The 13,160-nt window shown below is 40.6% G+C and overlaps 1 protein-coding gene across 1 annotated transcript; it reads right to left on the bottom strand.

Annotated features, from left to right (window-relative positions):
- Positions 1–11,011: 11,011 nt before the first annotated feature.
- LOC138878271 (uncharacterized) lies at positions 11,012–12,321 on the bottom strand. The gene is made up of 3 exons (XM_070157939.1): positions 12,241–12,321; positions 12,119–12,160; positions 11,012–11,317 (listed from the first exon to the last, which is right to left on the bottom strand). The coding sequence occupies exons 1-3, from the start codon at positions 12,319–12,321 to the stop codon at positions 11,012–11,014; spliced, it is 429 nt and encodes a 142-aa protein (XP_070014040.1).
- Positions 12,322–13,160: the final 839 nt, after the last annotated feature.

Raw genomic sequence — 13,160 nt, forward strand, 5'->3', positions numbered from 1 at the left:
TTACCCGTTTACTTCTTGCTACCATTTGTGCTTCTACTATTTCATTGTTGGTCATAAATTAATAATCTTTCCATTGTTAGCCTTACATTGACGTTCTTTTCATTGTAGCTTTACGTTATATATTGCACAGGTTTCTATGTTTAGCAAGTGTCTTGAACTAGTCTTGTTATTACTCTACCGAGATTAGGCTTGATACTTACCGGGTACCGCTATGGTGTACTCATACTACGTTCCTGCACATTTTTGTGCAGATTCAGGTACCTCTGAGTGTGTCAGCCGTTAGCTAGTCGTTGGAGTTTTGCTACGGAGACTTCAAGGTATACCTGCCTTTACGCTCGCCGGCCTTGAATTCACCTTCTTCTATTGCTTTACTATTATTTATCTTTATCTTAAACAAAATTATATTTAGAGACTACTAGTGCGCTTTTTTCAGTGCTTATGACTAAGTTTTAACCGGTTTTGGGAATATTGTAATTGTTATTCATCATTGATGTAATATGAGACTTACTATCATTATTTAATCTTAGTAGTTGTTTTTGGCCGATTCTCTTGTTCGTTAACCTTACCTAATCTTAAAGACTAGGTGCCATCACGACTATCTCTGGTAGGAGTTTGGGGTCGTGACATTCTGTCTCTTCAGGAGTCTTAGAACACATCTTACTTCCCAAGGCATGGCCTTTACTGATAGGAGTGTCAATTGGGCTACTATTTTGCATATTGAATCGTTCAAGAACTTTTCTAATGTAATTCTCTTGTGAGAGATACAATAGTGTCTTTGGATGCTCTCTTAAAATCTTAACTCTAAGAATATGCGTAGCTTTAGCCATGTCTTTAATCTCAAATTGGGATGACAACCATGACTTTATCTCGGTGATAAACTCCTTATCATTTCCAATTATAAGTATGTCATCTACATATAATGTTAAAATCACAAGATTGTTCCTTCATCTCTTGGTATAAATGTAATGATCTTCATCCATCATGGTAAAATCATTGGATATAACAACATTCTGAAAGCATATATAACGTTACTTTAAAGATTGTTTGAGGCCATAAATAGAGTTCAAAAATCTACAAAACTTTTGTTCGTGTCCCTTTTCAATGAAACACTCAGGTTGTTACATATAGATTCCTTCTTCTAGTTCTCCATTGAGAAAGACAGTTTTTATATCCATCTGATGTAATTCAAGATCTATGCTTGCAACAATAGCAAGACCCAGTTGAACAGAGGGAAATCACACAACAGACAAGAAAATCTCTTCGTAGTCTATTCCTTTCTGCTGTGTATACCCTTCTGCCACCAATCGAGCCTTATATCTCTCAACTGTGCCATTAGCCTTGAGCTTCATTTTGAGAACCCATTTGCTCCATGTTGCTTTGCATCCTTCAGGGAGGTCAACTAGTTCCCAAACTTTGTTGAGTCTGATAGACTCCAGTTCATCTTCTATTGCTTTTGTCCATTTATCCTTAGAAGGGCATGAGAGAGCCTCTTTTACATTTTTTGGCTCGTTGTCTTCTTGTAAGAGCATCATAAATAGTTCACGGCCTTCAACATCAAATTGTCGACAGGGAATGTTTTTACGAGAACCACGTCTTATTTGTGAGCCATCATAGTTTATATTTGGATCAATGTTTCTCCCACTCGGATCAAGTACATTCATCTTGCTCCCACTTGGAACAACATCTGTGAGCATCTCACTCACACTTGGAACAAGATCTATTTGGTCACTTCCACTGAATGTAGAAGGAGTACTTTCATTCTCTTCTGATGATGAAGGAGGTCGTTGATGAGAAACTAATTCATTATATGCTAAAATTATCCAACTCAAATGAAGTGATCCTTGTACGTCTTGATCCATTATCTCAAACAAGTATAGGTCTTGACTTATCTCTCCCTTCTAAGGAAACTCATTTTCTAAGAATGTGACATCTTGTGATTCATACTCAGTTACACTATTATTTTCTTACTAACCTATCAACACATAACCCTTTGAGGTTTAATAATATCTTATAAAGATAATTTTCTTTCCCCTTGGGCCCAATTTGCTATATTTATGAGAGAAATCATGTGTATCACGACCCAAAACCTATAATAGGTCGTGATGGTGCCTAACGCCGTCGTTAGGCTAGCCACATTTAAACCTCCAATTCAATTATATCTTTTTAACTCTTAAAAACAGAAATTTTACTTAAATACACCGAATAAAAGTAAAATCTCATGCAACTGTACATACTTCCTTCCCAAAAATATCAAGTCTGAATAATACATAAACCACAGTGATAGTAATACTGAGTACAATATTGCATAAATGTTAGAAGCCCCCAAAACCTGACACCACAAGTGCATGAGCAATCTAGATAATATACAAAACTACTACAACTAATATCCGAAGTAAAATAGACAGAAACTGTAAACAAGTTATAGGGAGACTCTCGTGCCGTAGATCGCATCAAGTCAAGAAACTCACCACTAAGTCTCTGTTAAAGTCTGTCGACGCGCGTGAGCACTAGAAGTACCTGTCTCAGTACATGCACATTCAGTGCAGAAGTGTAGCATGAGTACGTAAAATAATGTGTACCCAATAATTATCTAGTCTAACCTCGAAGAAGTAGTGACGAGGGGTTAAATTGGCACTTACTAGTGGTAAAATAGTAATAAAATACATAAAGTAGACATGGAGTTTGTACAACAAGAAATGCCAAGGATAACATTGAAATCAACCATATCGAGTAATAGGAGATCCACTCTGGTCTCATAACCACATAAATATGCTATACAGGACCGGTAGACCACAACAACAGAATCACCCATTGGCATGGACACATATACAGGAACACCTAAGGACTTGCGAGACACATCTAGATAAGGAGAAAATAGAGAAGAGACATAGGAATAAGTAGACCCTAGATCAGATAGTACCGAAGCATCCCTACGGGAAACAAAAATAGTACATATGATCACTCCATTAGAGGCGACTGCCTCTGGCCTGGCTGGGAAAGCATAGAATCTAGCCGGAGCACCACTTAAATGTTCTCTACCTCTAGGGCGACCCCTACCCACCTACCCTTCGTCTTTTGCCGGGCGGGCGGGCATTTTGGTAGTTGGCGCGGTAATCATGGGTCAATGGTCCTCCTACACTGCCTTGCCCTGAATTCTGGGACAAAACCTCTTCATATGGCCTAACTCCCCGCACTCAAAATGACACCTCAGAGTGGTGAACTGCTAACCCAAAGTCTGAACCTGATGTCCTGAATACTTACTGAAAGAACCCTAAATAGTTGGCGCATGATAAGTACTCTCTGGAATAACACTGATGTAGGGCGGGGCTGGAGCACTCCGAGTAGGCGGTGGTGCTGAATACATGGGCTAGCTAGACGGGCCCCTCATGAACTGGCCTCTGCCCCCAAGCAGGGCGCCACTGAACCCACCAAAATTTTAGGGCCGCTTATCACTTGGCAAACTCTCCACTGTGGTTGCGTATATGCTTGATCCTCCAAGCTATATCCACAACCTTATGAAAGGAAGTCCCAATATCTACCTCACGGGCCATAAAAACCTAAATCTCAGGGTGCAGACTTGTAATAAACCTCTGCACCCTCTCTGCATCCATGTGGAATATAATAGCTACATGGCGAGACAAGTCAGTAAATCTCGCCTCATAGTCGGTCATAGACATATAACCTTGTCGGAGTCGCTGGAGCTGACCTTGAATCTCCTCTCGCTCTAAAAGTGGTATGTACTTCTCCAAGAATAGATATGTAAACTAATCCCAATTCAAGCGTGGCAAACCGACTGGCTTACTATGAAAGTAAGCATGCCACCACCTGGGGGCCTTGCCCTCAAGCTGAAATGGTAAAGTCCACCCCGTTGGACTCCAATATCCCTATGTTATGTAGCCTCTCCTTGTACCGGTCGATGAAATCTTGTGGGTCCTCTGACCTCTCACCCCTAAAGACAGGAGGATGAAGCTTAGTCCACCTGTCCAGCCACTTTTGCTGCTCAATGGTCACGATTGGTCTGGGCTCTAGCACAACTGCTGAAACTTACTAGACCCCACCTGTAGGTAGTGCACCTGGGGTCTAATAAACGTAGCAACATATTTAGGAGCATGAGCGGTAAGGATCTGTGCTCCCCCTCCCGCTTAAGATATGTATGGATCCGATGGAAATAAACCAGCCTGTGTCATAGAATCCAGGAACAGTAACATACGAACCATGACCTCTTGAAATCCCAGTGCAGTCATGAAATTATCCAGGTTCGGCTCAGCTATAGGCGCCTCATCCTATTCCTGAATAACAGGATCCTCCAGTGGATCCATTGGTGGTACAATGGGAACATCTCTAGGATGCTCTTTTCGTATAACAGGAGCTGGAGCCCTCCCCCGACCTCAACCTTGGCCTCTAGCAATGGGAAGAGTAGCTCCTCTACCATTTGGTACATCAGCCACGCGCGTTCTCACCATATATGAGAGAATAATAGAAAGATGCTTAGAAAAATATCAAGTGCACAATAGGAGATGAAGAAAGAGAGGTTTCCTAACATCCTATAGTCTCTCGAAGATACGTACGGACGTCTCTGCACCGATCCACAAGACTCTACTAGTCTTACTCATGACTCGTGACACCTATGTAAACCTAAAGCTCTGATACCAAACTGTCATGACCCAAAACCTATAATAGGTCACTATGGCACCTAACGCCGCCGCCAGGCAAGCCCACACGTGAACCTCCAATTTAATTATTCCTTTTTATCTTTCAAAGACAGAAGTTTTCCTTAAATACACCGAATAAAAGTAAAATCTCATGCAACCGCACATACTTCCTTCCCAAAAATATCTAGTAGATAAACCACGGTGATAGTAATAATAAGTACAACAGTGCATAAGTGCCAGAAGCCCCAAAACCTTGTGCCACAAGTACATGATCAATCTATAGAATATATAAAACTACTATAACTAATGTTCGAAGTAAATAGACAGAAACAGTAAACAAGGTAGAGGGAGACTCCGGTGTCGCAGATGGAAGCAAGGCAAGTAACTCACCACTTAGTCTCCGTGGAAGTGCGTCTACGCGCCTGTGTGACTACTGGAAGTACTTGACTCAGTACCCGCACATTCATTGCAGAAGTGTAGCGTGAGTACGTAAAACAACGCGCACCCAGTAAGTATCTAGTCTAACCTCGAAGAAATAGTCACGAGGGGTCGACTGGACACTTACTAGTGGTCAAGTAGTAATAAAACACATAAAAATAGACATGGAGGATGTATAACAAGTAGCAACAAAAAAGATAAAACATTAATAGTAAATTTCCAACATGGATCTATATCAAATTACTAAAATGTCATAACCGGCCTCAAAGGCACGAACTCGGCTGTTACCAAAAACAAAATCCAATCTCAAGTATTAAGCACGATTCTGACGAGGTGAACGACTCGATCCCATAAGAAAAAATGAAACTCAGTACTGCCGTGGAGAACGACCTGATCCCATAAGAATAGTGTTAACATACTTCAGAGGCCAAAGGCCCAATACCATAAGATTAATTTACAACACTGTCAAGGCGAACGGCTCGATCCCATAAGAGTAGAAAAACTACATCGCTCGCGGAAGTACATGTGAGTCGAGATGACACGGATCTATCGCTCAACAAGTATTTCACAATATTCCAAAGTAAGAGGCTCAATCAATATTTTTATTCTAACCTCAATCTCAGTCATAAATTAAGGAAATCAAGTATGCAGGGTAAATACAAATAGCACAATTACGGCATGATGTGAATATAAGTCTACCGGACATAACATAAATATAGCTACGTACAGACTCTCGTCACCTCGTGCATATGTAGCTTCCAACAACAAGTAGCACACAAAAATTAATACACCTACGGGGATAAATTCCTTCTTACATGGTTAGGCAAGAGACTTACTTCTCTTCCAAGTTCACTATCAATCTGTTTAACCTCACTAGAACTTCTCAAATGACGCCGAGAAATACGAAACTAATCAAAAGTCGTATAAACTATTCAATATAAGCTAAAAAGTGCATAATTTAACTACTAAACTACCTTCTCAACTAAATTCGGAAAGTCCATAAATGTCACCCCCAGGCCTACGTGCCCGAATTCTAAAAAATTTCCAAGATAAATGTTACCCATGACCTCACAAACTTAAATATATAATTTATTTCCAATTCCATAATTAATTTTGTGGTCAAATTCTATTTTTACCAAATCATAGGTTTCCAAAGAAATCCCACAATTTTCACTAATTACCATATTAAAATATACAAATAATCCATGTATTTAACTCAAAAATGGGTAGAATTCACTTACCTTGTGATGCTTGATGAAAATCCATTCAAAAGAGCTCTCAAAACCGTCCAACACAAGTGAAAATGAATTAAAATGATACAGATCCCATATTAAAATTAAATCTGCCCAGGTCCGCTCTTCTTCGCGATCGAGAAAAAAGCCTCGCGATCGCGAAAGTCAACTTTTTCCAGTTGCATAGGTACCCTGCGTGTTTTCTATCTCGTGGTCGCATTCGCGATGCCCACCTGACCCTGCCCTTCGCGTTTGCGTTCCAATAGTTGCGTTCGCGAAGGCCTTCTGCCTCTCAGCCCATCCCACTCCCAGCCTTTCTTCGTGTTCGCGTTCAAGCCTACGCATTCAGAATGAAGGACCATGTGCTTCTCCGCATTCGTGTTTGCCTCCTCGCGTTCATGAAGAGTAAAATATTGGGGCCTTCCTCAGCCTCCTTAGCGATCACACGATTGCGAAGAGTGAAATATGGGGCCCTTTTTCAGCCTCCTTCGCGATCGTGTGATCGCAAAGCACACTAGCAATTTCAGCCAAGTTCAAACATGCTTTGGGTGGTCCGAAACACACCTAAGTCACCCGAGACCCCTTCAAAATGCATCAATAAGTCTGTAAACATATTGCGGACATAATAGAAGCCTCAGATCACATTAAACAATGTCGGGATCAAAAATCGAGCCTCAAAACCTCATTAATCAACTTCTAAGATTCAAACTCATTTCAACCAACTCTGAATGCGTTGAAACGTACTTAGACAACTAGGAATAATGCCAAATTTTACGCACAAGTCATATCACAATACAAACCTATTACAAGGCTCGAAATCCTAAACAGATATCGATAACACCAAAATTCACTTCAAGTCAAACTTAGGAAATTCTAAAATCATCATATGCCCTGGCCCACCCGAAACTCAATACGAACATGCGTCGAAGTCAAAAATCATCATACGAACCTATTGGAACCTTCAAATCCTGATTTTGAGGTTGTTTACTCAAGGCATTGAGTCAAGTCAAATTTGGTTACCTTATGCGACTATTATGGAACTAATGTTCCGAATTCAACTTGAACGCTTCCAAAATCAAACCAACCATCCCCGAAAGTCGTAAAGTAGTAAAAGCACATTTGGGAAGTCATAAATAGGGGAGCTGTGATTCTATAAATTAAAATGATTGGTCGGGTTGTTACAATGTGTATAGGCAGTACAATGCCAAGGTCTTAATACACTCAGGTCGGGTTGTCTTTCAGTCCATAATTCATATGGAGTGATAGTAATTGACTTTGTAGGCACTCAATTAAGTACATAGGTGGCAGTCAACAATGCATCACCCCAATAACTAATTAGGAGGTTAACTTGTTCCATCATTAACCTAACCATTTTTAGGAATGTTATGTTTCTTCTCTCTGCAACACCATTTTGTTTTGGAGTATTTGGGATAGTCAACTGATGAACTATTTCATTTTCATCACACAAGCCATTAAAGTGGGTTGATAAGTATTCATGACCACAGTTAATTTGAAGAACTTTTATCTTGTCTAATTGATTTTGCACTAAGCTCATATAACATTTAAAACAACTTATTGCTTCTGATTTTTGGGAAATTATATCGACATAACTAAAATGGGTAAATTTATAAATAAATATAATGAAATAACTTGCTTCATGCCTAACCTTAACATTTATAGGCCCATAGATAGCAGAATGGACTAATTGTAAAGGATATTCAGCTCTAGTCCCCTTACCAAAAAGTTTTCTTGCAAATTTTCCTACTATACAACTTTCACTAGGGGACAATTCCACATGTACAATACTAGAAAGCAGATATTGTCTTTCTAACCTTTTCATTATTTGTTGGCCAATATGAGCAAGTATAGCATGCCATATATTTACATCACTATCATATTTATGTGAAGAAACAATAATAACAACAACCACCCAGTATAATCCCACAAGTGGGGTCCGGGGAGGGTAGGATGTACGCAGCCTTACCCCTACCCTGGAGGGGCAGAGAGACTATTTCCGATAGACCCTCGGCTAAAGAAGGTGAAGGAAGCCCTGATAGCAAGTAATAGCAAGACAAATAATTAGAAAACTAAATCGAAGATAGCAACAGAGAATGCGAAAGGGGCACATATAACAAGTAATAGCAAGATAATATATTTAGAAAACTAAATCCAAGGCAGCAAATGAGAATATGAAAAAAGTACTTCTAGCAAACTATGGACTTACTGATGGCAAGTAATAATGGAACAAGACATGTGAATATAGCAAACTAAGGAAAAAAAGGATACCGTACTAGCACTAATACTATCAAACTAGAGAAGATAAAGGGAAACGCATGACTACCTACTAAACTTCCACCCTAATATTCTACCTCCACACCCTTCTATCTAGGGTCATGTCCTCGGTCAGCTCAAGTTGCACCATGTCCCGCCTGATCACCTCTCCCCAACACTTCTTTGGCCTACGTCTACCCCTCCTCTCACCTTCTAAGGAAAACCTCTCACATCTATTAACATGTCTGAACCATCTCAACCCTTTTTACACATGTTTGCCTCCACAAGGGCCACTCCCACCTTGTCCTGATTAACTTTATTCCTAATTCTATTCAACTTAGTATACCCACACATCTATATCAACATCCTCATTTCCGCTACTTTTATCTACTGGACATGGGAGTTTTGAACTGGCCAACACTCTGCCCCATACAACATAGTCGGTCTAATCACCTATTTGTAGAACTTACCCTTAAGTCTCAATAGCACATTTTTATCACATAAGACACCGGAAGCGAGCCTCCACTTCATCCACCCTGCTCCGGTACGATGTGTGACATCCTCATCTATCTCCCCGCCCTTCTAAATTATAGATCCCAGATACTTGAAACTCTCTCTCCTTGGAATGACTTGTGTATCGAGTCTCATATCCCCGTCTAACTCCTGGTTAACATCGCTGAACTTTCACTCCAAGTATTCTGTCTTGGTCCTGCTCAACTTGGTCCTCCAACCTCTTGTTAATGCCACCTCGTATCTCATCAATCAAGGCTATTTCATCTGCAAATAACAAGCACCAAAGCACCTTCCCTTGAACGTGACACGTCAAAGAATCCATCGCTAGGGAAAACAAAAATAGGCTAAGTGCCGATGCCTGATGCATACCCATCTAACCGGAAAGTAGTCAGAGTCTCCTCCTGCTGTCCTAACCCATGATTTAGCCCCATCATACATGTCCTGAATCACTCTAATATATGTTATAGGCACCCCTCTAGCCTCCAAACATCTCTATAGAACCTTTCTCGGGACTTTGTCCTAGGTTTTCTCCAGGTGAATGAACACATATGCAAATCCTTTTTCACCACCCTATACTGCTCCACTAGTAGTCGACCGTCCCGGCATGAAACCAAACTGGTTCTCGGAAATTGACACACACCTCCTCAACCTCCCTTCAATCATCCTCTCCCACACTTCCATCGTTTGGCTTAACAACTTGATACCCATATAGTTGTTGCAGTTTTGGAAATCCTCCTTGTTCTTGTACAACGGGATTATCGTACTCTGCCTCCACTCTTCGAGCATCTTATTCATCCTAAAAATCGCGTTAAACAACCTAGAAAGTTATTCCAAGCCCTCCTTATCCATGCTCTTCCCTAATTCCACTGGGATCTCGTCCGGCCCAGTCGCTCTACCCCTACTCATCCTGTGCATAGTCCCTACAACCTCTCCCACTCATATGCGTCTACAGTACCAAAAATCTCGATGCCGCTCCGAGTACTCCAACTCCCCCAGCATAATGCCCTTGTATCCCTCTTCATTCAAGATTTTATTGAAGTAAGACTGCTATCTCTGCCTAATCTGAGTCCCCTCCAACAAAACTCTTCCATCCTTGTCTTTTATGCATCTCAGTTAGTCCAGATCCCGGGCCTTCCGCTCCCTCACCTTCTCAGGCATGCACAACTTCTTATCCCTGCCTTTACCCCCAATTTCTTTGTATAAACGACTAAACACCACGGTTTTAGCCATAGTAACCGCCAACTTTTCCTCCTTCCTAGCCTTCCTATACCCTTCCCTATTAGCACTCTTCTACCCCTCGTTAATACTCTCTACTAGCTTCAAATATGTCGCCTTCTTGGCTTCCACTTTCCCTTGAACCTCTTTGTTCCACCACCAGTCCCCTTTATGGCCACTAGAAAAATTCTTTGAGACCCCTAACACCTCTCTCGTTGCGTGTCTAATAAAATTTTCTCTCATAGACCACATACAACTCGCGTCCCCGCTACTCCTCTAGGCCCTCATAGCCAGCAACTTCTCCCCCAATTCCCAGGCCTTGTCCTTAGTCAATGCACCCCACCTGACCCTATGTATACCAGACATAGCCCTCTTCTTCCTCATCCACCTGATCTCTAAGTCCATAATCAAAAGCATATGTTGGGTCGTAAGATTCTCATCCGAGATGACCTTGTAATCTGTGCATAGACCACTATCACATTTTCGAAGAAATAGATAATCAATCTGAGTCTTGGACACTGTACTCCTAAAATTTATCAGGTGATCCGCCTTCTTCAGGAAATACAAGTTAGTGATCACGAGCTTAAAAAATTTAGCGTACTCCACCATTTCTATCTCTAAAACCGAAGCCACCATGCACACCGTCATATCCCCCATGCGACCTCCCAATGTGGCTATTAAAATCAACCCCTACAATAAGCTTCTCAATGGAGGTATACCCTGCACCAACCCAACCAAATCTTCCCAAAAGCATCTTTTAACCTCCTCTTCCAAACCCACCTGAAGCACGTAAGCACTAACTACGTTCAGAGTACACCCTCCCATGACAATCTTAATGGCCATCAACCTGTCATTCACCCTCTTAAACTCAACCACTAGCTCCCTTAGATCTTTATCAAATAAAATGCCTACCTCGTTCTTCCCTCTAACCCTCCCTGAATACCATAACTTAAACCTATCAGCCTCCCGAGCCCTGTTCCCCACCCATCTAGTCTCCTAGACACAAGCTATGTTAATCTTCCTCTTATGGAGAATCTTTGCTAACTCTATAGACTTCCCTGTTAGAGTCTCTATGTTCCATGACCCCTCTCTCAACCTAGAAGGTGCCTTACCCCCACCACCCTTCCCCTCTACCCCCTGCTCCCCCCGAGGACATGCCCTCACTCTATAATAGCTCGACGCGGCCACTAGACCAGCACAAAGCTACAAAAAGAATAGACTAAAATGGAATAAGCTAAACATAAACCTACAGGTACACAAGGTGCTAATATAGGATCCGACTAAGCAGAGACTAACTATGTATTATCTATAACACTAAAGTGATAGTCAGAGACAAAGATAAGTAGACAAGTCTAACTACATATAATTTAAATAGGATACTGTAGATGTCAAAGGTACAAGCAAGCAAAAAAGAAAAAAATAACAATACAAATACTGATACCACGAATACCAGCTATAAAATGAAAAAACTTGGAGCAAGTTTTCCTAAAGTGTGTTGGATCTACTCAAGAGCACTGATAGTCCTGCTGCGTCCTTCCAGAAAGTTGTTCGGAAGTCGCCGGAATTTATGAACCTTGCCAGAAATCTATACAGACGCCAAAAAATAATCCGTCCTTGCTTGGAAAATGCTGCACCTGTCCAAAGAAATAGAACGCACCCCCACACACACAAAGGGGGGAGAGATAAAGGTAATGAGAGATGGAGAGATGAAGAATAATATGGAGCAAAGGTCGCCGAAAAATGCAAACTAAGAAAAGTCATTGGAAATCAAGGGTCTCCGGACTTGCAGCAACTCACCTGGAACACGTACGTCCCCACTCCGGCGAGAAGGGCCAAAAGCTACCAGAAAAGAAGAAAAAGGAGAGAGAAAGATAAAGATATGAGAGAGAGAGAGGACGGAAAGAGAGAAGTGAACTTACTTGTAACAGCACCTGCAGCGGCGGCGACAACGGAGATGGCGAAGCAGCAGATGCCGGAGTGTAGCTACTGGGGGTTACCATTGTTAGGGGAGGGGGGAGGGGGTTAGAACGTTAGGTAGTAAACGTTAGAAAGGAAGGAGAGAGAAAAAGTCAGGAAGGCTACAATGAAAAACTAGCATTATTATTAAATGAATCATAATCCAATTCCATAACAATTAAACCTCTGGTCACATAACCAAAACCAAATAAATTTTAATCATAAGTGTCACGACCCAAAATCCAACAAGTCGTGATGGCACCTAACCCATCCCTCTAGGTAAGCCAATTAACAATAAATCAATTCCAATGAAATTTAATGAAACAAATAAATGATAAAAATATCTGAACCTTTGTACATTTCTCAAGGACTAGTAGTACAAATTATGAGCTTCTAAGATTTAGAGTTTAGAAAGCTTGTCTGAAATAAATATATTATCTGTTTGAAATAAACATGAGCAGATTTAAAATTATAAAGCTACCAAGACCAAGAGGCAGCTATGATCGGAACGCAGGTACGTCTTCAAATCCAGCTCCTGCCATATACAGCAACATCAACATCCAACATCTGCACGCTGTTGATACCCAATTTTTCCTCAAACTATTTTTCAAATTTGCATATATGCCTTCAAAATCACTTTTTATAATAATTGGTATTTTTTCATAATTTTCCATATTATTATCAATTTATTTTTCTATTTTATTCAGTACTTTATATTCAATAATTATTCATAAATTACATTACAAGTAATTTCAAAATATTTCTTAGCTCAATATATCATTTTTAATCCTATTAGAATTTAATTATTTCACAAATTAGCCAATTTGGCATTATTTGGCTATAATTACAAAAATTTTGCAATTATAGCCTAATTGTACACTTT

The sequence above is a fragment of the Nicotiana sylvestris genome, chromosome 9 (assembly GCF_000393655.2).
Source record: "Nicotiana sylvestris chromosome 9, ASM39365v2, whole genome shotgun sequence".
NCBI lineage: Eukaryota > Viridiplantae > Streptophyta > Magnoliopsida > Solanales > Solanaceae > Nicotiana > Nicotiana sylvestris.